This window comes from Poecilia latipinna, unplaced genomic scaffold (assembly GCF_001443285.1).
Source record: "Poecilia latipinna isolate Pla-1442-1.1 unplaced genomic scaffold, P_latipinna-1.0 Scaffold20, whole genome shotgun sequence".
NCBI lineage: Eukaryota > Metazoa > Chordata > Actinopteri > Cyprinodontiformes > Poeciliidae > Poecilia > Poecilia latipinna.
Window position 1 is genome coordinate 253,815 of NW_015112636.1, and position 25,933 is coordinate 279,747.

Here is a 25,933-nt window from a genome sequence, read left to right on the forward strand (position 1 = left end):
CTTGTAGAAGAAGTTCTGCACTCATTTCACTAGTTCAAAAGTGTACAGTTAAGATTTTGAAGAGGTGAACTTTGGGCTGAAGTCCATTACAAACACATATATTGATGAGGACTTTGCATTTTACAAGCAGTTGCCAGGACACCTTCTGAACCTTCTTCACTGAAGCAGCACCCTCGTATTTGCAAATGAAACAAAAACACATCCATCAACCTGTCACTACTTGCGAACGATACACCGAGATACTCAAACTCCTCCACTGGAGGCAAATACTGAGCCCCAGCCCTGCAGAATCTAGACGAACTGGTTCGGGTACGCTCCGACACTAACGTCTTGTCGTGAGATGTGGATGTACGATGTTTTTGCATAGCAACTTAAGTCGGCTTCCTCCGCTGTATTGTCAGGGTCAGACGTAGCGATAAAGAGCTCCATCAACTGGGAGAAACTTGGAGTAAAGGCTCTGGTCCTCCCTAACCCTAACTTCAGTATGTAACTTTTATAAAAATCTGTTTTTACAATTTGTTAAAACTGTCACTATGTCATGACTGCATGTTAAGAGACATAAACTGTGGAAGAAAATAATTACAGCCAGTAATATACGTTTCCAGGAAAAGTGTTTATCTGGTCATCCTGGGTACAAATCTTAAGATCCTTCTTGCAGAGATAGAAATAGTAGAGGCAGGCTGCCAGTAGGAGGGTGTGGATAAGCACACATACTGGGTTTCTGCTACTTTCACCGCGGCCTTTCTTGCCAATTTCCTCCTCAGGGTTCCAAACACATCAATTCCAAATAGCAACATAATTGTCGCAGATGGTTTGCTTTTGCTCTCTCAGTTTAAAGGTATAGGACATTTTCATTATTCTAGGTAAACCTAAACAGGAGTGTGTTCAGTTAGACACAGGATTGCAGCGCGGCATCCCTAATCGGGACATTTGGAGCCGATTCTGGTAATTATGGCAGTAGGTCAAAGTGCAAAACCATTAAAAACGAGTCTGTTGTATTTGCTGAATGAGAGACGCCTGTCCAATAGGCGTGTTCATGTTCTTACTATGCAAATTCCCAAACAAGCAGCTTGTAGCTCCGCCGTTTCTCCCTCTCTGTCCTCTGAAAACAAAACGAGTCTCGCAGAGAGAAGAGCAGCAACGTACCAGCCCACAATTTAACTTTGGGGTTCCCAGAGTCTAATTTAAATGATAATGAGCGAGTGCAATGGCTTTTGATGATGAGGATATGATTAGTCCTCCGATGAAGCAAAGCGATTCATGAGAATTTACCTCCGGAGCCAGTTTTTCCTGGAACAAAGCCACAGTCGTAATTAGGCATAAAGTCTCAGAAAGAGAGGTGGAAACAGGCGGAGGCTGGAGGAGCCTTTGATGCGATAAGTCTGCAATAACAACACGCAACACGTGAAAGACACAAAGTTTTAAGATGGGCTGAAAAGATGTTTCTGGTTAATGTTACTTCTTGTTGTTTTCACATTTTGTCACATTACATCCACCTGCTTCAGTGTATGGAATTAGGGGTCCAACTAATAAGGAATGAAGGTAGTGAAAGTGAAGTGGAGGTAAAAGCTACATTTTTACAAATTAAGTTTAAATATTGTTACACAACCTTTGCAACTTAGTCTGCTTCTTGAAGAAAGAAAGAAAAAGAGAAGTTGTACAAATCTTTAAAAAATATATATATTTATAATCTTATTCTGCTTTAAACTCTTTCACAATGCAAACCCCTGACCTCTCTGTTGTGGTCCTTGGTTTTCATTATGGTGTGTGTCCAGTAACGTTCACTAGCAAACCTCTGAAGCCGAACTACACACACTTCGAATCTATTAAAAAAACAACAACAAAAAAAACAGGTGATGTCTGGAAGAAACTGGATTTTATTTAGGGACATTAAATTAAAAGGGAGAGAAAATAAATGCATGCCACACTTTTCAGAGAGGTGTTTTTCTACACTAAATAGTACCTTTCATAGGTCTATCACGTAAAAATACACTGAAGCGTGTGTGGAAAACAACATCTTACCTACAAAATAATATTTTTTTTATTTTATTTTAATTTCATTTTCTTGGCCTGCGAGTTCTTCTGACACATTTAGGCTCACGTGACAATAAGGTTGGACACGCCTGGTTTAGTGGGTGTGAAGATGTTTGCAACAGAGGCATTGCCGCCCTCTGTGGCGGCTCACACAGGTGGGTCTGACACCCGACTCCCACAGCAGCTGCCACTGACAAGCCTGCCTCCTGCGCCGTGAGCAACGGTGATGATTTGGAAGCGAGAAGGCCTAAACGTAAGGCAGTCAAACATGATTTCGGTTCGTTTTTTTAGCTATCACAACACAAGAGACGTGGTATCTTTGCTTTGGCTTCTTGTTTACTAAAATGTCTGCTTTCAAGCCAATCAGCAAACAGACGGAGAGGAAATATCCCTATGGTGGAGTTAGGGATGTGAACTTGCAGCCGTGCTTCATAGAAACATAATGATACCGCATTCCTGGTATCCTGGGCCCTTCTTAGTGTTGATCAGGGTATAAAGCTGATCAATTTGACTTCTATAATTCATTTTGATTATCTGCATTTGTATGATTACTTAATTTGATTTAAAATGTGCACAAGATGGGGATCAGTAAGTGGAAATTTATATACAAGAAAAAGAGAAAGGCAGCAATGAAAGCTGCCTTTGAGCTGGAAACCCTGAAAAGTCAAAAGATTTCTGGAGAAAACATTGAACAACAACAAGTTTCCATGACAGAAATGGCTGAGAGTCAGACAGCCACCTTCAAAAATGATATTTATACAGATGAAACTGTGATCTCTGAACTGCACCAGACCACTGAAGACGAGAAGGTCTCTGATCTCGTCTTCAAGAAAACACAACAAAAAGAGAATCAGCAACTGTCTAGGAAATCTGAATATGAGAAAAGGAGAACGGCAGCAATGAAAGCTGCCTCTAAACTGGCCAAGATGGACACTTCTGAAACTCAAAACTCTGCCAAAAATGCCAGTGATGTTTGTTTGTGCCGCTGTGCTGGCCATTAGGCGTACCGGGCACCTGCCCAGTCTGCAACAGTCTAGCAAACCCTTTGTTTTTTGTCAAATGTGCTGTCGCTTCAGGTTTGAGTAATAATACAAGAGGAGATTAACTATTAACCAGCTCCCTTTCATTCATACAGAGGATCCACTGTCAGTCCAGGTGAGAAAGGTTCCTGAGGCGGTTGGTGGTGATAAGTGGGAGACGGGAGAGGGGGGTTAGGTTCCTGAGGCGGTTGGTGGTGATAAGTGGGAGACGGGAGAGGGGGGTTCAATAAAAGTGAGGGAATTAAAATATCGTATTTCATGGCCTCGACTCCACTGGACCATCCACATTCAATCTAAATGAGTTCTAGTGCAGTGAACTCTTAAGAACATTACATCGTGCTGTAAGTTAATATAGCTGCAAGCACTGCAGTACATTGCTGTGCAGCAAAGTGTGACCTGAATCTGGACTAAGAAACGCTGCGGCGCAAGATGAGCCACGAGCCGCCGCACTGCCTGTGGCCATTTTGATCCGATCGGAGTTTTGTACCAAAGGGAGAAGCATGTGGAAGTTACTTGCTCACCTGCATAGCAGTGTCACCTTTCTGATGGTTCAAGAACACCTGAGCTAGCACAGAGGTGATGCAGAGACTGCTGCTCAGGTGGGATGAACTCTTCTAGTTTTAATCAATCTCAGCAACGCTTCCAAGCAAGACTCATAAAATGATGTCGTTTTTACATAGAAGCGGGTGAAGAAATAATCAGCTGACCAAACTGAGCTCAGTTATTGAAAAATTATGTTTAGCTACTGCTGAAAAAGAAAAGTTAGAGACTGAATGGAACTTTGTAATGAATCCAATGATGACTTCAAGGACCACGGATTACACGGTTGTCAAGCAAGTTTTCATTACGAGCCACATCAAGCAAGATCATTCAACGTCCTTAAATTACGTTTGTAACAGAATGTATTAAATTAGTACTAAATCACTTTTCACATTGATGTAATTTGGTCCGGTACAACAAAAGAAAACAGATTTAAGGTGACAAAATAATAGTTATGCACATAGCTGTTACCTTAAAGGGACACATAACTATTTATTTGAAATAAATAGTTATGGCGGGCCAGATTTGGCCCATGGATCTTGAGCTTGATACCTCAAGATGCTTGACTGATTAGCTAATGTTAGCTCAAACAAGACTAACTAATGACTAGCAAGTGATAAAGCAAAATGAGTAGGTAGTAATTAAGCAACAGTTAACTAATGGTGAACAATAGCTTTGATGTGTGACTTCACTTTAAAAGAAATAGAAAGATTAAGTAATACCTAAGGAAAATCGGAGTTACAGTTACCCAATAGCTAGCGACACATGCTGATGTGTAACCACTTCCATGGAAATGAAAAGGCTAATATAACATATTATTATGTGATAATGATGTAACAGTTTACTGATGTTAACCGATTTCGACGTGTGGCTGCTTCGGGGTAAGCAAAAAGCTTAGTTAACAGATTAATGTTGAGCTACAGATTAATGTTGAGCTAATGCTAACGGCTAGCAACAGATCTCGCTCTGTTATTGCAATTGAGGAGAAGCAAATGAGATGAATTCGTTGTTAGGTAACAAAGAATAATAGTTAACAACATACTTGATCAACAGATAATGACAGAGCACCAGTTACGTTTGTTCCTTTTGGGTCTTGAGTATCTAGCTATTACATGGGCACCAATCTGAATGTGAGTAGTAGCTCATCATTAGCTAAGACTGAAAATTATTCCTTCATCAGTTCCTTAATAGTTTGAATTTAAACATTAGTTGTGAAGCAATATTTTTGCTGTGCTTGATGATCTTTAATGACCTAAAGAACACAATCAGGCCAGCTAGGTGTAAATTTAGTATTACTCCCCAGGAGCAGTTTAAACTACCAGAAGAAAGGCTTTGTACTATCTCACCTCCTGTCTTTATTTTCCTCCATTCCTTCTTGTCCTTGATGTCCTGTCTTATCTATAACTTTAAAATACTGCAGCAGATTTGAGGGACAAGGAGTATCCTGCCAGTCCCCTTGGTTCTGCTGAACAAGCTTTGTCCCAGCTGGAGGCAAACCTCTTATAGAACATTTACTAAATGGCTTGTTTTGATTTTCCTTTAGCTCCAAATATTCAGGTGGCAGAGTACACGAGCAAAGTAGAAGTGTACAGGTTAATAAGAAGTACTTGGAAAATGCTTAGCGAAATGCTTAAGGAGCCATTCCAAATACATTTATTCTTCCTGTAAGCATATCTTTCCAACTTCATTGAACAGTACCTTTCGCTTCTTCCTCGGCTACGCCTTTGAAATGTGAGCAGAACGAGGATAGGGTGGGCTTGTTGAAAAATGCATGAACCCCTTGGTAGTTATAAAATCCTACTTTTATGCATAAATGCTGACAGAAGAGAAAAAGTTGAATCTATCAACAAAAAATCTAATTCTATAAGTTTGTCTTTGAAATAAAAAAAAGCTAATTTTTATTCCACATTTACTGTACTCTTCACTATGTTCGTTTTGGAGGGGGGAAAAAAAGGATTGCCAAAGGGCTTTTTTTTTAAAAAAACATGGAAAAAAACAAAGTTGAATATATGTTTAGGTTGACTTTAAACACCAAATTATGAATGTGGTGTAAAAACCTTTTTTGAATAAATGAAACATTAGTTGCAAAGCAATGTTTTTGCTTCACATCTGATCTGCTGATATCAGGGAAATCAGCAGAACAACAACTAAAGAAACGGAAAATCATTGGGAATTATAAGAGACGAGTCTAGGGAAGTATGATGGAGGATGCAGCTGGGAGTGGATGAAAAAGAAGAGCTTAAATAATGTGGGAGGGGTGGAAATGACAAAAGGAACCAGAAGGGCTATTTACAGAAGAGTGGAGGGAGCTGGCAAATGAAGAAATGATAGACAGCTGCGATGAGGAGTAGAGTGGCTGAAGGTGAGATGAAAGAGACATGAACCTAATATACCAATAAACAGAGAGAAACAAAAGAAAGCAAAGAATCAAATACAAAGCACAATTAGAATAAATTAACTAACAAGGGAACATTAAAATGGCAAAATGTAAGGGAATAAACAATAAAATGATCAAATACAGCAACTCAAGAGCAGAACCTGAGAGAAGTCATCTTAACTCCCTCCCATTGGAGCATTTGTATATACAAATTTTGGGACACCACACAAGAAAAAAAGTTCTCCCCAGATGATGAGTCAAGAACAAGCTGCAAGAACTCCCAAACCAGGGCAGCAAGAACAGAGTGACATTATTTTGTTCTTTCTGCCCTGGTTGAGAAAGCAAATTTTTCTCATGCTGCAGAGTATGGGGTTAAATGCCAGAGGCTAAATGCTAACAGCAAAGAAAAAACGTTAAGCGTAATGGTAACAGGCAAGTTCATAGAGGTCAAGGAACGGTCTTGGATCACTCAAGTCCAAAGGCAAAGAGAAAATGGAAAACGGTGAATGTTAAAATTCAAGTGGCTAAAGGCCAAAAACTGCTTGCAAATTCTAAAAGCAAAGCACAGATAAGGAAAAGGGAGTAAAAACTAACCGGCAACTGTTAAAGGCAAAGGTGAAACTGCAAATGGCCAAAGGTAAGTGGCCATATTGTAGTTAATTTTCATTTTAACCCAGAAAGTGTAAGCTGTTGTTTTGTTAAATTATTTTGGATATTTCACATCTCTGTCAGATCCAGTGTTAAATAATCATCAGCTTTTAAGAGTTTATTAATCTTTGAGAGCGTGTTCTTACGTTTTCATGCCACTACCATTATATTACGTGAAAATGGTCTCAAAGCAACAATATTATCGTTTTATAGCAATAACTTCTGGGACTATGTGTCGTCCAGCAAAATTTGTTATTGCGACAGGCCTAGCAAGCTGCATGTTTGACAGAACACAGCTGTGGCAAAATCTCAGAAACTTGAAACGTGTGCTAGAGTCACAAGAAGCAAAAGTACCAGAAATTGGCAAAAAAGTAGATCAAACTAGAAATGAAACAGGAAGTTGAGAAAATGTCACACACACACACACAAAAAAAAATAAATAAATCAGTGAAAGTAAATATTTTTTTCCTTTATTCAGGTTAGTGTATCAAAGGTTGAGGAAATTGAAAAGTGTGCAATTGAAAAAATGAGAAGAGAAGTAGAAGAGGCGGCGCTGTCTTACCGGAGTGAATTCACCTGGCGTGGGCAGCCGCCTCTGCAGTGTGGAGAGACATAAATCCTGCATAAATACAGGATGTATGCAGCATTCAGCCATCTTTCCACACCTGAGAACCTCCTCCAGGAAACATGATGACAACACGCAGGCCTCCTGAGTCCCAGACGAGCAGTGAAGGGTGATACAGCCGGTGACAGTGTACCCCGAAGATAAGCCTTGCTTTGTGTTGGCGGCGCAGGTAATCAGCCCTGAAATGTTTCCACCCTCGAAAGGAGGAAGCATTAATGCATACCGTCCACTCTGAATGACATTTGTTTGAAAAACAGAGGACAAAATCAGGGATGGTTCACTTCAGTTTCAAGAATTACAGATATCATCTCCAGGAGTGTTTGTCTTTCAGTTGGAGTAAATCTCAAACCTCTGCAGGGTTATTAGGATTTAAGCATCAATTGTAAAATATAAAGGAATAATAGTCATTATGTATGACTATTTTCCAAGCTAAGAAAATCAAGAATTTCACCTTTAGGTCCTGTTGGTTTTAGAGACAGATTCTTCACAGATGTCAAAGAAAAAAAAACATATTTACGCCGCAAAATGTAAATATGTTTTGTGTATACAAGTCTGACTGTGTATTTGTGGATTTCCTCATCTTAGCCACACTCTGAACTTCTTAGTGGTCTATTCATTATTCTAATAGGAAAAGACACCAATAAAGTTCAAAGTAGTAAAATATTTATTTATTAGAAAAGCTGGAAACTTCTGTATCAATAGTACAACTAGTCTCCAAAATTATCTTAACATTACAGTGTAACTTTTATAAACAATATTTTTTACATATTTGCTTAAACTGTTTATCTACTGTAATCAGTGGTCATGCTAACTATCCTTAGCATTCATAGCAGGCTCTGCTGACGGGCATAAGCATAGCCGAGAGCAAGGGAGAGGCTGTGTGCTGCGTGTACACAAGCTTAAATAAATGTCATGTTAACCTTGTACCTGCATAACATGCCAGTTTCTTTACTAACAATCACAGATTCAAGAGTCCTTTACAAAGGTAAAAAAAAACTCTACCTGTTAGCAGCTTTACGCATGTAGTGGACGTTTTCACAGAGGTGTCTGCTATTGTTAAATGCCAGTTCCATTTTGCGTACGCATTGGGCAGTGTTATCTTTTCTATTGGGTTTAAAATAACCGCCATATTTATTGTCACTTTTTGTCTCCTTCTTGGCGGCACTTCTTTCGGTCCCTCGCCGTGTCCTTCCGTAGCTGCTAATGGCACTTAGCATTACTCAACATTGCGCAGCACAAATAACCACCGATCAACAGAACACCGGGACACAGTGCGCTAAATAGTAAACCATAATTTAATACGGCCTTGAGGCAGGTAATTTGCCTTTAAGGAATTTTACTAATCGATGTATCGGAATCATTCGATGAATCGTTACAGCACCACGCCGAACATGTTTTTAGAAACGGTTTTAGCATGGGCTCTCCAAGGACATTTGTCTCTTGCTCATCGGCTCTGACCTAGAATCAGCAGCTCGGTCCATCCTCTGATGTTCTCAAGCTAATTTATCAGTTATTGGCCAGCTGGGAGCCAGGGTTGCGGATAAACACGGGGCGGGGCAGTCCATCTCCTCTCACGTCACATTACAGCCACCGTCTCCCTTCAGTCGTACGCGGCTCTCACCCTAATGTCCGCGATTAGCCGACACGCTCTGCAGCGGGGCTGTCGAGTTGAAAGCCGCCGCTATCTATTCCCGTCCGCTTTCTCCCGCTGCCACAGGTGGCTGTTCCAATAACAGCCAGCCGCTAACCCAGATAGAAGAGAGGCCAGAAATGAGATCAAAAACAGCAACCACTCAATAGGATGTGCTAAATACGGGCAGTACGCCTTCGCTGCGCCTTATTCTCACAGGTTTCTTTTCTTTCTTTCTTTTTTTTTTTTTAAGCGCCCAATTATCCCCGCGCCTCAAGAGGGGTGACCTCAAAACGGCCTCGCGTCCCTGGAGGACGTGAAGAAGTAGGTCTCATTACCATTACGACGAGGTCAATGAGGGAGTTTCCTTCGGCGTGGGAGCGATTCCGTCAGCAGAGTTGCGGGTGTGGACGAGGTCAAAGGGGCAGAGGGATTCATCGAGAGGAAGTTGGGAACCGATCAGTCCCAGCACTTAAAAACCCTCGGTTAATAATGCAAAAGAGCGACAGAGAGAGAGTGTGTGTGTGTGTGACCAGATTTGGTAAATCTGGCAAAAAGAGAGACCGTTGAAGAGACTGAGTCCTTTAGAAGGAGTTCATATTTTTAATTTGACCTAAAACACAGCAGGACAAGTTAGCTAGAGAGGCGGCACGGGAATCATCTGATGACGTCATTTAAGGGCGCTGAAGAGCAGCTTGAAGATACAATCTTATGCAGTCTTCATGGGAAAGTAATGTTACGCTTTCAAGGATTGCGTCAACCTCTTTTTGCTTGAGGGTTGCGAGATGAATCAATAGAAACTGCAATGAAATTTAAAAATTTATTTTCATAGCAACTCAAGGCAACAGTTGCTTGACTGCGCCATAAAATGTAACTTTGTGCCTGGAAAATACATAAGACTGCCTACGTATTTTCAAAGAGCCAGTGTTTTGGGATCATTGTCCCATTGGAGACATTAAATTGAGTTTAGGTTTCGACTCGAGTGCGAGCAGAGTTTATGTCTGCATTGTAGAAGTCCTCACATATTTGCATGCATCGTTCCAATGTCCACTCTCACTTGTCCATGTGGTGTCGTAGAGGGGCTGCTCCTTATTTCCTCGGTCATTCTGCGAGAGGCAACATACAGTGCCAGCAGAGCGACAAACAGAGCAACCACGGAGGTAACATTTATCTGGATAGCTGGGCGAAACTTTGGCGTTAAAAAGGAGAATGACCATCAGAGTATGACAGAGCTGCTGCACCAGGGCATTAAATTAAGTTTGTAAGGGGATATGACCATGACGCTTCATTATAATTTCATTTTTAAAATGATCAATATTGGTGTCCCTAATGAAATTCAAACCCCGGATACTTACTGACGGCCAGCTGTCTGGGATTCTGTCCCCCGTATCCTCAGCAATCGCCGGATACATTTTTTCATGGCTTGGAACAAAAAATCATATTTGAGGCCTTGCACATCATTTTGTGGCGCTAACAAATCTGGGTTCTCCGCTTTGAGTTGTTTCTTCCAACCCAACAAAGGTGGGAGAGATTGTACAGGCTGCTGCGACAGTGCAGCTTTCTGATTGAATTAAACTTCATACAATCACAACTCAAATGTAGATTGTATTATTGATGAAACAGCTAGTTTGATAAAATATTTCTGTTTTAACAAACCATATTTATTAAAAGTGTCAACTTGCAGTGACGGTATGGTGAAAGTCAGATAATCTGTGTATAGATCGAGCTACTATTGCTGTCTGAAAAAAATGCACTGCTCCTGGTTAAAAACAACCAATCAGAGCCAGGAGGGGGGTCTTAGCGCTGTCAATCTCACTCATGTACACACTATTACATGTGTTAAAGGCAGAGAAACAACTTAAAACCATTTATCCACCATAATAGGTGGCCTTGCTTACTAGCCTTAGCATCCTTGGTGAACCAGTTGTAGAGAGGAAAGAGCAAGGGGGAGGGTCTGAGCAGAACACAAGAATGATTGACAGCACTAAACCCCTCCTCCTGGCTCTGATTGGTTGTTTCTGAGTGGAGAATGCAGAGGAGCTCAATTTTCTTTTATAGATGATCTGTCTTATATTAAGCTGTCCCAACATAATGATAATTTAAATATGTAAGAAAACGCGCGCACACACACACACACACACACACACATATATATATATATATAAAGTTGCATTCTGCAGCTTTAAAGCACAAGTCTTGATTTCATTCATTTCAATAAAGTATTGGTCTGGACTCAGACTCAGAACCCAGACAGTAAAAAGAAAGACATAAATGAAGGAAAACAGGGGAAAAATTGTCTCCTTAAATGTAAACTTAATATCTCTAAGTATTTACACAGACACTGGTGTTACTGTAACTCAAATGACATTTTTCTGATTTTATCCCAGCTTTACTAGGATTTCCACTTAGCCTAATGTGTACCCCTGACAAATATTTATTATATATATAAAGGAGAACAGTGGGGATTTGTACAAACCACTAAAAAGGCGTAGGAGCTAAATGGGAGGAGAGTGGAGCAGTAGGAGGAGAGCTGAGTCATGCCAGTGTGGAGGCTACAGCAGAACGAGGGGCACTGAATCATCTGGAGCCTTATTGAGTATTTCCTCCATTTGATGTCATTATCGCCCCAGTGATCATCACTCTCATCATCAGGGCTGTCGGTGAGATTCCATATTACAGGCATGGGAGAGATAAGCAGAGCCAGGCGGGAGGATGGAGGCTGAGAGAGCCTTTGATAAAACCAAGCCCAGAGCGGGGGAAAAAAAAAAAAGGCATACCAATGGATTATCAGGACAAAATAAATGATGGGAGATTAACTATTTGAGTTTGTGGAGACGGGCTGACAAACTGAGACCATTGGAGATTTCTGTGACAAAACGAAGAGAGTTATTTTGGGAGGACATGAAAAACCTGAAGCAAAAAGGAATGGAGTCCCTTTAGTTTCCCCTCCATTAGCTGCGTTTCCGTAACAAATGTGCGGAAAACTCTATTCCACCAATGTAGAAAAAACAAACAAAAAAACCCATTGACTGTCAATGTTTCCATTAAATAAGAAATGCAATTAAAATCACACGTCAATAGGTTTTTCTACGCGATAAATCGTGAAAAAATATGTGGTGCCACAATCCATCTACTTCCTGTCGTCTTCGTTGTCTTTTCCGTTACAGCAGCAACATCCGGTTGTTGATCACGAGTCTTGTGATGCAAAAACAGGGTTTCCATTGCAGCTTGGTAGAATATATATTAAGTTCAATGTAGATAAATGTAAAAAAAAAAAAAAAAAAACATCCAAAAACAAGGTCATTTCTAAGTCTGAAAACATTTTGGTGGAAATGTTCTCCCCCCACCCCCCATCTACAACGGCCCCAATACAGTACACTGATTTCAATACAGCCGAAAAATCACCACATCGTAGCACAAAAAAACAACAAAAAAAAAAAACGTTTTTATCAAAAAACATGATTTGTTTTGAAATCACAGTGTTTCCATTAGGCAAATTTAGTTTCATTGTTACAATCTGCATAATGATGTGGTCAATGGAAACGCAGCTGCTGTGTCCCTGTTGCGGTGTTTCGCCGTAATCAGAAATTCCCACCTGAGCCCCAAACACAAAAAGATGATAGAAAAGTTCATTTTTACGTCATTTCTGTTTTTATTACAAATGGATCACGTTTCAACCCAAGCAGTTCGTTTGTTTGAAGTTTAACAACACCGTGCATACAAAATCGGATTCAAAGTGTCCATCTGTTTGTGTCGGATAAAGTTTTCCTCTCCCTCTCTCTCGTTTTTTTTTTTTTTTTTAAATGGGGTCATTATCAAAGTCCTTATTCTGTGCAACTGATATTCACAGGTATTTACATTCAAATTAGTTAGCCTTAAATCAAGCATCATTGCAAAACAAAGAAACCCAACAAAATAACTAAAAAGTTACAAAAACCTTCAATTAAACAATATATTTCTTATTTAAAATAGAATTAATAACATGAAATAAATCATGATTGCTTTACTTTGAACCATAGGCACGTCATAGATAGGCGAGGCGTCACGGAAGCCAAACGGAGGCCACGCGTTTCTTCTTCTCTCCTCGTTGCAGCTGATGTTTGTTTTGTGTAAACTAAACCACCGAGCCGTCCCGCGGCCCATGTCGGGGGGGTGAGGGGGTACGGCAAAACGGGTGGAGGGGAGAACGAAACAAAAAAACAAAGCGAATCTAGAAAGAAATGAAACCGAGTGATGTGTAAATGTTTCCACCGCCCCAGCGAATCACAGCGAAGCATCGCCAACTCCTCCGGTTGCTCTTTCTGAGATGTTTTATGGCTCAAAATGAGACGTTTCTTTGGCATAAAACTACGGATAGAAATGGTTTTAGTTGAGAAACAGAAGAGTAAATCTGTAAAATGCACAGGTTTTTCTTTCGGAGGTGACAAACGTGACTACATGTGCACGGTGACGTTAATACAGTGGGGGGGTTAGTGTGAATGAAAGTGGGATTATACTTTTAACACGTAGCATGACAAATCCGTATAAAGTCTCCACGTTGCTATAGTAACCTCTGTGTTAGAAATGGTCTCGTGCTGCACATACGGGATTTTACACACGTGCTGTTCCTCGCATTTGCCTCTTTAGCGTCAACAGCGAAGCTTCGCGATTCCGTTACGCTCGAAGAATCGCGGCCGTGAAAACAAACCCACAACTTAACAGTTAATCGGTTAAACTGTAAATAGATCACAGTTATTACTTTCAATGGCGATTGTGGAACGCTGCAGTGGGGTTCGACTAAAACCAATAGGAATCAACTTTAATAAAACAAAAACCAAAACAGAGTTCCATAAAGTCTGATGCACGCAGCGGATAAATGCAATGTTTCGGACGGTTTTAATAAATTACGGCTTCATCATTTAAAACGGCGTGTTAAAGGCTCGGGGATCTGTCCATATACGTTGCAGATTTCACGCTCGTCTCAGGCTGAGTTTGCTCTAACCCCGATTGGAAGCGTTCCACATGAGTTCTTTTGGGTTTTTGCAGACAGAATAAAGATTTTACAAATGTCAACTCGTACTCGTTACTTTATCTCTGTTTACAGTTTGGACAACACAAGGAGGCACCCACCAACATTCGAAGAAGCGACTGAAAACTTCCTTAAAGGACAACTGATTATTTTTGACTGTTGCCGCCCCTTGATGGCATGGCACCCTGGGTATGAGCCATATTGCATCTGTGGTTACAAACCAAACTGGTACTGTTTGATCATTTGTTCCTGCAAGTACAGTAACAAACAGAGGAGGCTGACGATGATGAAGGGTCGTCAGAAGAAGAGCGATGAATGTCAAAAATGGGGGAAATGAAGAAACGAGCGGATTAAGCGAGTGGGTCACTTCCTTCGCTCTGTGGTGACTAATGAGACTCCAACGTCCTGGACAGTATTTTTAGGATGCTCTACATGTCTGCTGAGAGATGCAAGTTGCCAAGGTGACCCATTTTCACCACGATCAACTTCGTAATCCAGAGTAGCTGCTGCTCTGAAAAAAAAAAAGGCAGGGAAATAACAGAACATACTTCCCCTTGAAGGATGCTAATTTGGCACACTTCATGTCCTTTAGCAAAGCATCAAGTGGAGGAAAAAACAAAACCCCACACAAACTGTCCTACTATCTGTGAAAGCACATGCTGATATACTGAATTCTTCTAAGGCAAAAAGGATTGTGAAGAAGTGTGGAAAGTGCTCCCTTCCTCGGCTGATGTCAACGTGGTTCTTGGTGAGTACGGGAAGATACTCGACAGAGGAGGAGAAGGGGGGGAGGGGGACCTGCACTGGATGGTGAGGGACGGTTTCCTCCCACGACTTTCTGGTGAAACCAACCAGCGGAGTCGGGACGCGTCTCCCCGCCAGAACGTTCTCCCACGTTTTTCTTCGGGGAAATCTCTCACGGGGCCATGTTGAGCAGCTTCGTGGATTTGTTGGGGTAGCTGATGGCCAGGCTGATGGCGGCGATGTTTTTCAGAGCCTGAACAGTTAAAAAAAAAAAACAGAAAAAAGAAAGCATCGATGAGTGTAACTCCAGACTGTCAGTGAACTTAAAGAAAAAAAATAAATAAATAAAACAGAATAGCTCAGGATAATTAAATATCAACTAAAAATCACGGGTTAGTGTTTCTCTCTGCAAACACTTAAGCTGGTTCGTTCTTTTTTTTGTTTTGATTTTTCAAACGAATGCAGTCATGCCAAAAAGAAAATTATACCCTCTTCGTTCTGGGGATGCAGTGAAAAGCATTTATTTGTTGCCAAGTTTTACTACTATGGAAATCTAGTAGAAAAATACACAGTTATTTGTTAACCAAATATGGAGCTAAAACAGGAAAGACGTGAGTGAAATGCAAAGTACATCTTGCTGCAGCCATGGGATTTAAGAGCAGGAGTTTTATCAACAAAAAATAGATACAGTTTTAAAAACCCTGTTTAGCAGTTGGCAAGTTAAAATATAAATGTTCATAACAGACCAATTTGGAAAACCACTGAAAAGCTGATTCTTACAAAATAATGAAGCAGAACTTATTCAATTCAATTAAAAAATGTCTCTGTGGATGGTGAGGCTGTCTGTGAGAAGGATCTCTGACAGCAGTCAGTCTTGCAACAAATCTGAAGAGGCCTCTGACTGAAGAAGGGCCATTCTAAGAAAAATAAAAAATTAAATTGCGAGAATAAAGTCGTATGAGAATGAAGTTGAAATAATACTGCAATAAAGTGGGACTAACGAGAAAAAAATTTGTAGGATTAGGAGAACAAAGTCGCAAAACTGACAGTATTCTCATACAACTACAACTTCATTCTCGTAACTTTATGCATTTCCTGTTGTCTTATCATGGTCATAATTCTCTGTCGAATTAGAGTCCAGAAGGCCACAGAAGTTAAGTCAGACTTGATTCTTGAGTCTGACGCGATTTTAGGTCTTTTTCAAAACAATCTGCCGACCAATAAAATGCAAGAAAAATGGACCGAAACATGAAGTCGGTGAAATTTGAACTCCAGTCAATTTCATGCAAACCGAACCCACGTCTGGCGTGCCAAGTCACCCACGGCTTTGTTTTCCACCCGACAGGTATTGGGTAACTGCTCAGCAGAACCACCCACAGTAGTGTTTTTTGTCCCTCCGCTCCTCTGGAGCGCCTTCAGGCCCCGCCTGCGCGTCGCAGGGGCCCTCGGTACGGAGGACGCCGTGGCTCGCTCTGCCGCAGATGCTAATGGACTGTAATTATCAAACACATTAGCCGTGAGCGCGGCCCACACGCTTTGAAAAAAAAATAAAAAAAACAAGAGGTAGGGGGTGCCGAGGGGATCCGCTTGGTGTCAACATCTTGCTGATTCACACGCAAACAGAGACTCCTGAAGCAAGCTGACTCACCGCGACTTGAATCGGGGAGACTGCGTGGTAGAAAGAGAGCTGCATACCCCTACAGGGAGCGGGGCGGCTTCTGAGCGCTACCTTCATCCAGGCGCCGCCGTGCCGAACGACAGGGACCACGACGCGCGGCTTGGGAGGTTCCGCCGAGTGACGTTTGGATTTCAGGAAACAACCGGCGACAAAAAGTCGGCAAAGACTAAACAAATTTCTCTTTCAGAGAAAAATTTTATTTTTGCATTTTATTTCTCATCTTCCCTCCAAGTCTGTGAGGGCCAACCCGCACTGGCCCTCAGAAGGCAACGAGCTAACTATCTATCTACCTCATGCAGCAAAACAAGTTGTCTGCAATGATGTCACAGATTAGTTCTTACCATAGCGGTGTGGCGGAGGAGCTGCTCGTCGGTCGTCATGGCGAGCAGATACTCCTGGAGGATTCCTTGTTTCTGGGAAATGAGAAGTTTGCCTTTCAAAATTTGAAGTAAAACAAGAAGAGAGCAACAGAACAACCTTCATGCTTCTCGCCGACACAGTCAGAGGTGAGCATGGAGGGTAACTTCTGCTGCTCTTGAATCAAAATTAACAGTAGATTGCTGGAAAAGTTATTCAACGTTATAGAGAAAGGGGCTGCATCGTGGCAAAGCTATCATCACGATGAATGTTGCTGGACGATAAATTGCTCCAGTAATTATTGCGATGTACGATAATGTGAGGCAACTTTCAAGAAATGTATTGACAGTGGCATAATAATGCATGTTTGCCCTCTCAAAGACGGATAAACTCCAGTTTTGTACAGAACACTAGAACTGTAAAATATCTTAAATGTCCAAAATAAAACACAACAAAAAACAATATAAAAAGGAAACCAACACAACTAAAACCATAAATAAGAAATATTAATCACCAGAACGGAAATTATTTATGTTATTTTAACTCATCATGCTATTAATTGATTCATTGCTTATTGAAGCAGACAAAACAATTGGCACCATGGATTTTGGGGCCATGAAAATAAATGCATGCCACACTTTCCAGATGTTTTTTTTGTTGTAAAAATTTAAATAAATTACAGAAAACATGCATCATTGTTCTTCTGCGTGTACTTCTTTGCACTGGATTTCTCATAAAATCTCCAATAACACATGCAAGACACTCCAAGGGCGGACACATTTCATGTTAGATAAACAGAGATAAGACTCCACTGGGCTGAAAAGTGGTCAAAATGGAGCTTTTACGGCTCTGGAGACGAACTCCAGAGCCCCGCTTCCCAATTCCTCTCGCAGCACGCCGAATGTTTATGCTGGGGGAAAACATTCTTGGACCGAATGTACAGTCAGCAGAGTGTGACACACTGTGTTTTGATTGCTAAATATAAAGCGCGCACTTCCTGGGGTGAGGAGGAGTGCACCGAATCTCAGGGGATCAGAACATTAAGTGCAGACAAAAGAGCTGGGATCAATGCTGGAGATGAGAGCAGCTCTGGATGTCTGAAGCCAGCTTTCTGCAGGCTCAGACCTAATGCGGCCACGTTTGAATGAACAATAAGCTTCTCGCTATATGGTCGCACAGGATGTGGCAACCTGCTGCGCACCTGCATTTATTCATGTTTCATTTTGTTCCAACACATTTCTGTCGAATATTTTTACTTATTTTTTTTCCCCATATTTCCATATTGGTGGACAAACTGTTGGCTGGACTTTCTCTCTGTGGAGGGAAGTAAAAGCTGGTGCAGGTTTGCATGTTACAACAGCTTATGAAGGCTTTCACTGCCTCATTTCATTTTCTGAATGACTGGTATAAATAAATAAATTTAAAAAAAAAACAACCCCTCTGAAATCAATCAATTAAAAAAATCATCAATTAAAAAAGGTAAGACAGACTGGAAAAATTTGCATCAGAACCGTAACTCGCATCTAGAGAAGTGAATTCAACTTTTCTGAATAAACGGTACCTACAGCTGTTATTTACTTCTGGCAAATCTTTTGTCTGAAGCTGTGATTAAGAAGTGGATGCGTCACGTTTGGGTTGTGGAAGCGCCGCATCTTTCTTGATGCAGCATGAAAGTCGCTGCGTTGAGTTTGACGCCTTCTTGTACCATTGCAGACGCAGGACCGCAATGTCCATGAAGGGCATTCTGTGTGAAGCACTGCTACTGCCCCCTGCTGTCCACCTGCTGCCATTCCGCCCTCTTTTTTTTTTTTTTTTTTTGGTAACAACAAGCTGCGACGTCGCTCGGCTGATGTAATTTTATAGACAGAACCGACACTTCGGGTCTCCCCGGCCAGACCCTGATGGTTTCAGAGAGGTGGTGTTTTTTCTGGGGCTGTCTGCTCCAGTTGCATCTACAGCTAGGGAAACTCCCGGCTAATGACGCACTCATAATCCCCTAGATGTAGTTAAATAATTCATGATGAGCGAAGAAGAAGAAAGAGAGAGAGATAGATAGATAGAGAGAATATCAATTAAAGTTTAGATAGCATCTCTTCTCTTCCAGCAGGCAGTGTGCGCCGAGCCTGTGTGGCAGATGGCATGGCTGGGCTTTGGCCCGGAGCCAGAGCCACAGCCAGAGCAGGTGGGCTGAGAGAAAAACATGGTCATCAAGTGGAGAGACAGATACACAGAGAGGAAAAGAAGAAAAATGTCGACTAAATTCTGTTCTCTCCTCCTTTCTGTCATGTGCAGCTAAAAATATCCCCCCCACGTTGAAAATAGGTGGGGTTTTCTTCAATGGACGGACCAGGAAAATTAGCCGTTAGCTTCTGGGCGGAGACTCCCTTAGCAAACCTACAGACAATGCTACAAAATAAAGGAACTATGACTGGCTTAGCCACATTTATTCATTATTCAGTAATTATGCCATTCGCTTAGCTTAAATGCAGCCTGGTAAATTTTTATTCCTGGGCTTATTTTAGGTTCCGTCAATTTTTCTGTTTTGCGTTTGCTACGCTAGCTGGAGAAGCAAAGCAGCTTGATAGACCAGCCAATCGGAAGAACGAGCATGGCAAATAACGTTTCTTTAAGATGTTTTAACTTATACTTTGCAATTATTGAAAAACAGAACAGATTTTATGATAAAACAATACAATAAAAGAATAATTAGGATGAAAAAATTGATTAAATTTTATTTTTGCATTTTATTTCTCATCTTCCCTCCAAGTCTGTGAGGGCCAACCTGCACTGGCCCTCAGAAGGCAACGAGCTATCTATCTACCCCATGCAGTAAAAACAAGTTGTCTGCAGTGATGTCACAGAAATTACCCATCAGCCATCTTGGAAAACTAACAACAATGTAACTGTGGTTATAGATAGCAAATGTAGTTCAGATTGGGAGCTTTTAGTCTGCCGAACATTTTATACATCAATATGGAGAACTATTAGTGGGTGAGGGACACAACCGGTAGTATTAAAAAGGACAATGTGAATGGATATGAGCAGACGATTGTTCCATCTTAAAGAATCCTGCATTGGTTTTGACTGAGTGGTAAATTCTTAAATGTTATACCATCTCTTTGACTTTGATTGCCATATATAAGAAAAAACTACAGAAACTTAATTTTGCGTAAAACCAATCAAATCTCCAGTGTGGCCCCGGCAGCAGAGGAGACAACATATTGCAGGTGGATGTGATCCTTGGAGATGGACCATGTTCCATGCAACTTCTATTGTAACTGACTCTTAGTCTGCTGGGGGGGTTTTTGTTGGTTTTTTTTGCTGAAGGACAGAAGTCCACACTTGGCTCGGTGAAAAGCTGCCACTCAGCTGAGTGACGATTGTTGACTGATGTTCTAAAGTGCAGATGAGCCTCTCACTTAATCAAAATGCCATCTGCCTAAAGGCTGGATTGGAGAGCGTCTCCAGTCAGAAGTGTGATATCTCTCGCACTACAGGTGTTCTTCTTTGTCTCTTTCAGAGAACAGAAATCATAGATGAAACATTTCCTGTAAAGCAGCTTACTTCTGGTGTAAGCTGCTTTACAGGAAATGTCAGGAATGACCTTAAAGAGCAATCCGGATCCCATCCCCGTTAAAATGCTGGATTTTAAAAGAAATTGACCCAAAAAAGCTAGCTGGGTAGCTAGCAAGAGTATATTAGCAGCCAACTGTCATTAGCCTTAGAAGTCTCAAGTTACAGAATGCAATGAAGATGTTTGCATGCTACTGACAGAAAAGTCCCACGAGAAGAAAAAAATACATTAAACAGTTTTGCCACAACAAAATTAACATATTTAAGGGTATCTTACATTTTCAAACAAATTTAAGGCATTGTAAGACCTTCATTTAAGATACATGAATTTAAGACATTATAGATGCGCGGACACCCTGACAGCAGATGGGCAGTTCCACCAGATGTTTGCTAATTGCTGCTGCTGCTGCTAGTCTGAAGGAGCTGAGTAGGGGAGCTGCTGGGGAGGGGTGCTGTGTGAGGCAGAGAAAAGGTGGAGAAGGTACTGCTTGGTGAGAGAAAGCATTTCCTCACCCCTGAATGGTTGCCACGGGAGATTAGAGGAATCAAAGCAACACTCCAGGTATGTTTTTGATGAGGGAGTGACATTGTAACCTGATATTAAGCTCAGGAAAGTCAATTTCTCATAATACTGCCCCTTTAATCCAAGAACGTGTACTCACAATGGCACGGGCCTCTGCGATGAAGAAGAGCTCGGTGAGAGCTCTGTGAAGAGGCAGCAGCACGGATATGCTGGTCGGATCCTGGCTCAAGTTGTTTTCCATGGACATAAAGAGCTGCCACAGAGGCCGCAGCAGCGTCAGCTCACAGGCTCTGGAGGACAGACACCAACAGATGCCACAGGCAGATTTATCGTCAATTCTTGCAACAGAAAGAAAGAGAGCATTAAACAGTGTAAAAGAATGACGATAACAATGGATGGTGATAAAACAGTCCAAGCTATCTGCACATAGAGAGTCTGTGCAAGCTCCAGCTTTTCATATTATGCGACCAGGTCACAGGTGAGTTTGCACTTATGCAAAAAATTTTTTAAACACATAGTTTAACTAATCTCTGTGGTGACAACAAGGACATTTATCAGGGGCTCTATGCAAAGCTCGTGTTCAGGTGAGCTGCGTCTACTGCTGGATAAGGCATTAGGATGAACTTTGCTCTAGATTCCGGCAACGTTTTAAAATATCTCATTCCTGAAAACTGAAATATGTCTAATGGGCTAATGTAGAGTAGAAGGAAGGCTGGACTTACGTCTCACTCCGACACTGCAGGAGACGGAGCAACAAGTGGACAGCTTTGAGCCGCTGGCTTCCAGTCTGTCGACAGGCCACGCCCACTTGCCACTCCCAGATGTCGGCCAGCGGCAGGTGGCTGAGCACTCGGACGTCGGCTAGCATTTGTTTGAGTATCTCAAAACCTGATGAGAGATGTGAAAAATAATAAAAATAAGATCAACCATCTGAAACGTTTTGAGGTTGACTGACGTCAGTCAGAGGAAGCTACCTGTCTGGAAGCGCCCCCTGTGGCCTCCCGTTACGGTGAACTTGTATCCCCACTCCGTGTTGCTCATGTCTGACATAAACTTGTAATATAAGGTATCGCCTGAAATGAAAACAAAAGGACTTGTCAGGGAAAGTCACACATACAAACATTTGAGCTTAAAAACAAAACAACAACAAAAAAAATAGAAGCAAAAAGCAGCTGCTGTCACCAGGGATCTCAAAGTCGGACCACTTCTGCGGAGATCCGCTGAAGTTGTGGACGTCCTGGAGGAAGTCGCTGCTGCTGGACATGATGAGCTCGTCGCAGCCTTCCTCCGTGTAGCAGCGCGAGTCGAATTTTACCGACAGGTAGATGGCTCCAGGGATGTGAACCTTGTCCTGAAGAGTTCGAGCGATTATGACTTATTGAAGGTGATTAAAAAGTAAAATTTTCAAAAAGTTTTTTTTTTTTTCTTTTTTTGCCTTAAACCTGAGATGCATTTGCTTTTCTCTTTCCGCTCACTGCAAAAACAAAATCTTACCAAGTATTTTTGTTTAGTTTCTGGTGCAAATATCTTAATAAACTAGAAATAAGACAAAACTAACTCACAAGTAACTTTTTTAGTAGCTTGTTTTAAGTCGACAAATCCTTAATATTAATGAAAAACTACCAGTTATTTAAATAATCTGTCAGTGGAACAAGACATGTTTCCCAAGTTATAATTTAAAATGTCTTCTTGTACTGGCAGCTTATTTCACTTATAACTAGTACTTTTTTTAAATCAACAGTAAGGAATTATTGACTTAAAACAATTAAATAGTGCTGAAAAGTTACTTTGAAGTTATTTTTTTGTCTTGGTGTAATAAGATATTTGCACTAGAAACTAGAAAAACACTTGGTAAGAGTTTCTGTTTTTGCAGTGACGTTAGCGACACAACATAGAATCTGTACGGTTTATACGTCCAGCTGAAGCTAATTTAAAAACAGTTTCCCCTAACCTCAAAGTTGGTGTTGTTGTCGTATGGGTGTTTGGACTCTCTGGCCTGCATGGCCATGCCCGGCTCCTCCATGAACTGGCAGGCCGTGAGCGACAGACTGGACAGCATGCTCTGGCTGCAGCCCTTCAGCACCCTCTGCAGAATCTGATCGGCAACAACAAATACGTAAAGTTTACGGTGCCCAAGCAGCAGATCAGCCGTGCCTGGAACTCGGCTGTCACCTTCTCCCAGAGCGGCCTCTCCTCCAGCTGCATCAGCATGTCCAGGATGTAGGCCATGTGCGAGGCGCCGCTCAGCTCCAGGGCCTCCTCACTCAGCGGCGCCTCGGCGGGCCAGTCGGCCAGCAGCAGGGCCAGGACGTGGCGGGCGTAGAGCGTGGCGATGGCCTGGTTGACCTTCACCAGGTACTGGCGGACCGCCCGGTTGCTGCGCACGTCCAGCTCCTTGTGGAGCAGCGCCGAGCTTTTGGAGCGCCTCTGTTTGGCGTAGCTGAGCTGCAGGTCGGTCTCCGAATTCGTTATGAGCTTCTGGGCCACCACGTTGATTTCCTCTGTTGCTTTTTCACAGTGACTGGGTTTAGACTGTGGGGAGACGCAGAGGAGCAAAGAGTAGAGCTATGATTGCTGAAAAAGAAAAGTGATTTAAAAAGGATTTTTCAGACAGCTTACCATGCAAGAAATCACAATCATGTCGGTGTCCACAGCTTTGGTGTTTCTCTCCTCGGAGCGAAGCCGCCTGGACGGCTGCCACTTCTGAGCAAGAGTCCTGATTGTCTCATCCGTTTTAATCTCCTCTCCATCGAACCTGAAATTTAGGTGTGTCAGAGTAAAACGGGCTGAATTTACAGTTTTCATTTATTAATTAAAAAAAAAAAAAGGAAACCATGCATCCTCTTTTTACTCTGCTTCACAATTGTGTTAGTTAGTTTGGATCGTTTGACACAGTGGAGTGTGAAAGCGAGCTACAGCAGCTGAAAATGGAACAAATGTTGCTATTTTGGTCCAAAATCACAGAGTCTACCAGACGGACGTTTAAGTTGATATCTTGATGATGCTGACCTCTTCTGCACCTCCAGGAAGAAGGAGTCTGTCCTCTTCATCTGCAGCTCATACATGGCACGCAGAATTGGCAGAGGAGCGTTTAAGGCATCGTGGGTGATCTACATAAACAACAAGAAAAAAAACAAAACAACTATGCTTAGTATATTTGTAGATAATTTACTGCACGGCTTTCCAAGCGTTTTGCTAATTCACCTGGAAGCAAATCTTTGTCTCCTCGTCGAGCCCTTCCAAGGGGTCGGGCCTGTTGCCGTCGGCGTCGTCGGCGCCGCAGCTGGAGTGGTCCGAGTCGTGCTCCTTCTCCTGCTCCCTCTGGTCTCGCTCGGGGTCTTGGGCCATGGAGTGGATCTCCCTCTTGGAGGAGTACAGCATGATGGAGAGGATCTCCAGGTCCCGCAGCAGCCACAGCTTGCTGAAGCCCGTCCCCTTGCTGCACTTCCTGACCAGCAGCTGGGTCAGGCCGGACTGCTGGATGGCCTCGTGCGCGTGCTCCACGCCGTGCTTCTGCCCCAGCAGAGCAGAGTGCGGTGAGAGGAAGGACACGCTCAGATAGACTTGTGTGTGGATTGTGATTGGCAGCTACCTTCAGCGTGTTGTAGAGTCCTTTAAGAGCCAGAGAGAGCACCCAGGAAGCCTCCACCGCATCAGGAAAACCATTGTCCTGGTTCGCCTGTAAAAGGTGGCTGATGATGGATGTGAAGTTGCTCAGGTAGCGACTCAGGAGAGTTTTCTGGCAGCTGTGACTCGCCGGCTGTGCTGGGAGGCTGGTTGTGGTGGAATCCTGAGACTGGATAAGCTGGTAGTCCTTCACTGTGAAAGAAACTCGCAGATTACCGACATAAAACCAACAACGAAATATCGCAAAGCCTGCAAGAATACGCGAGATTAAATAGTTCCGCCATGACAAAATTAAAGACCTGTGATTCATGTACTTAAAGCCGACTTTAAGACTTGTTAAGGATCTCCACGCTATCAGCAGTCGTCCCCCTCGTTTTAACCGGACTAACCTGTTTTCCTCTTGCGCGTCTTAACGTCGACCACAGCGGCGTGGTTCTTCTCCGTGAAGTGCTTCAGCAGGATCATGTTGTGCTGTTCGTTGGCGTTGTCGATGAACACCGTCTGGGTTCCCACGCACAGCACCTGGAGAGACGCCGCCAGGAGTTACCCGACGCTAAGCTCGCTCAGGACGGGGGCGGGGGAGCGACGCGTTCAGGCGACGCGCGCTGGCTTACCTCGGGGAAGCCCACCAGCACCAGCAGGGTGAAGAGGTTGGTTCGTTTCAGAGTCTGGGGGAGCTGCTGGACGCAGTGGTCGGTGAAGGCGGCGATGACCGCGCTCCACTCGGGGCAGGTGTTCAGGGTGTGCAAAATGTCCGCCACGGTGCACGCCCAGTCCAGGCCGATGCGGCTGCAAACAGTTCAGATCAAAAGTGTCTTATCCATCCCAAAAGGAGGAAATGAAATGTGTGAATCTGTCACATTTTTTTCTGGTGAAGAACTCGTGTGGACTTGATGAATACTTGGCAAACTTTGGAGAACATCAGAACAAAAAAAAAAAAAAGCCTTTAGAGATCCAATCTGGTCCGAACACAACAAAGCAATATTTCACTTGTAATCACACTTTTTTTTTTTCTTGATTAAAAGTTTAATAAGTGACGTCCCACTAGAGGCAAAACTATGTAAACTCCAACGCCTCCCTTTCGGCTGGAACAGCAGAGCTAATCAGAAAAACCAAACATCAATATTACAGAAAATTATTAACTTTTTATCAATTCTTCCTCTGAAGACTTTGACTGAAAAATGTCTGACGCAGATTTGTAGTGGTTCATGTGCCAGAACCAGTGAGTTAGCCTTTTGTTTTTTGGCTTGGCTGTTAACTTGTCTTCAAGCACAGAGAAGCAGCATTCAGCTTCTCCGCACCGCAAATCTGGAACAAACTTCCAGAAAACTGCAAAACAGCTGAAACACTGGGTCCCTTTAAATGGAGGCTAAAAACCCACCGGTTTAGAGCTGCATTTAAACCACAATAAACGAAACATTGCCCAACATATATTCTACAAACGTATTGATGATGGCACTCAAAATGAAACGTTTGCTACTGGTTTCTCCAAGTCATTTTTATGACTTTTTATTTTTGGGTTTTTATGA

General features: G+C 42.4%; 1 protein-coding gene across 3 annotated transcripts in view; it reads right to left on the reverse strand.

The window, feature by feature from the left end:
- Positions 1-12,522: 12,522 nt before the first annotated feature.
- The window catches only part of zzef1 (zinc finger, ZZ-type with EF hand domain 1), a 37,597-nt gene continuing 24,186 nt past the window's right edge, over positions 12,523-25,933 (reverse strand). Inside the window, exons 41-54 of one of the 3 annotated variants that reach the window (XM_015035229.1) lie at positions 25,019-25,193; positions 24,794-24,926; positions 24,370-24,596; positions 23,982-24,290; positions 23,787-23,887; positions 23,397-23,532; positions 22,950-23,309; positions 22,729-22,872; positions 21,960-22,128; positions 21,752-21,850; positions 21,500-21,665; positions 20,917-21,067; positions 16,666-16,737; positions 12,523-14,899 (exon numbers count right to left, since the gene is read on the reverse strand). In XM_015035229.1, coding sequence (XP_014890715.1) covers positions 14,819-14,899; positions 16,666-16,737; positions 20,917-21,067; positions 21,500-21,665; positions 21,752-21,850; positions 21,960-22,128; positions 22,729-22,872; positions 22,950-23,309; positions 23,397-23,532; positions 23,787-23,887; positions 23,982-24,290; positions 24,370-24,596; positions 24,794-24,926; positions 25,019-25,193 — 2,323 coding nt within the window. In that variant the 3' untranslated portion in view covers positions 12,523-14,818. Of the gene's footprint in view, positions 14,900-15,418; positions 16,500-16,651; positions 16,738-20,916; positions 21,068-21,499; positions 21,666-21,751; positions 21,851-21,959; positions 22,129-22,728; positions 22,873-22,949; positions 23,310-23,396; positions 23,533-23,786; positions 23,888-23,981; positions 24,291-24,369; positions 24,597-24,793; positions 24,927-25,018; positions 25,194-25,933 lie in introns of those variants that run through there. The other 2 variants (XM_015035221.1, XM_015035215.1) reach the window with 2 other exon arrangements.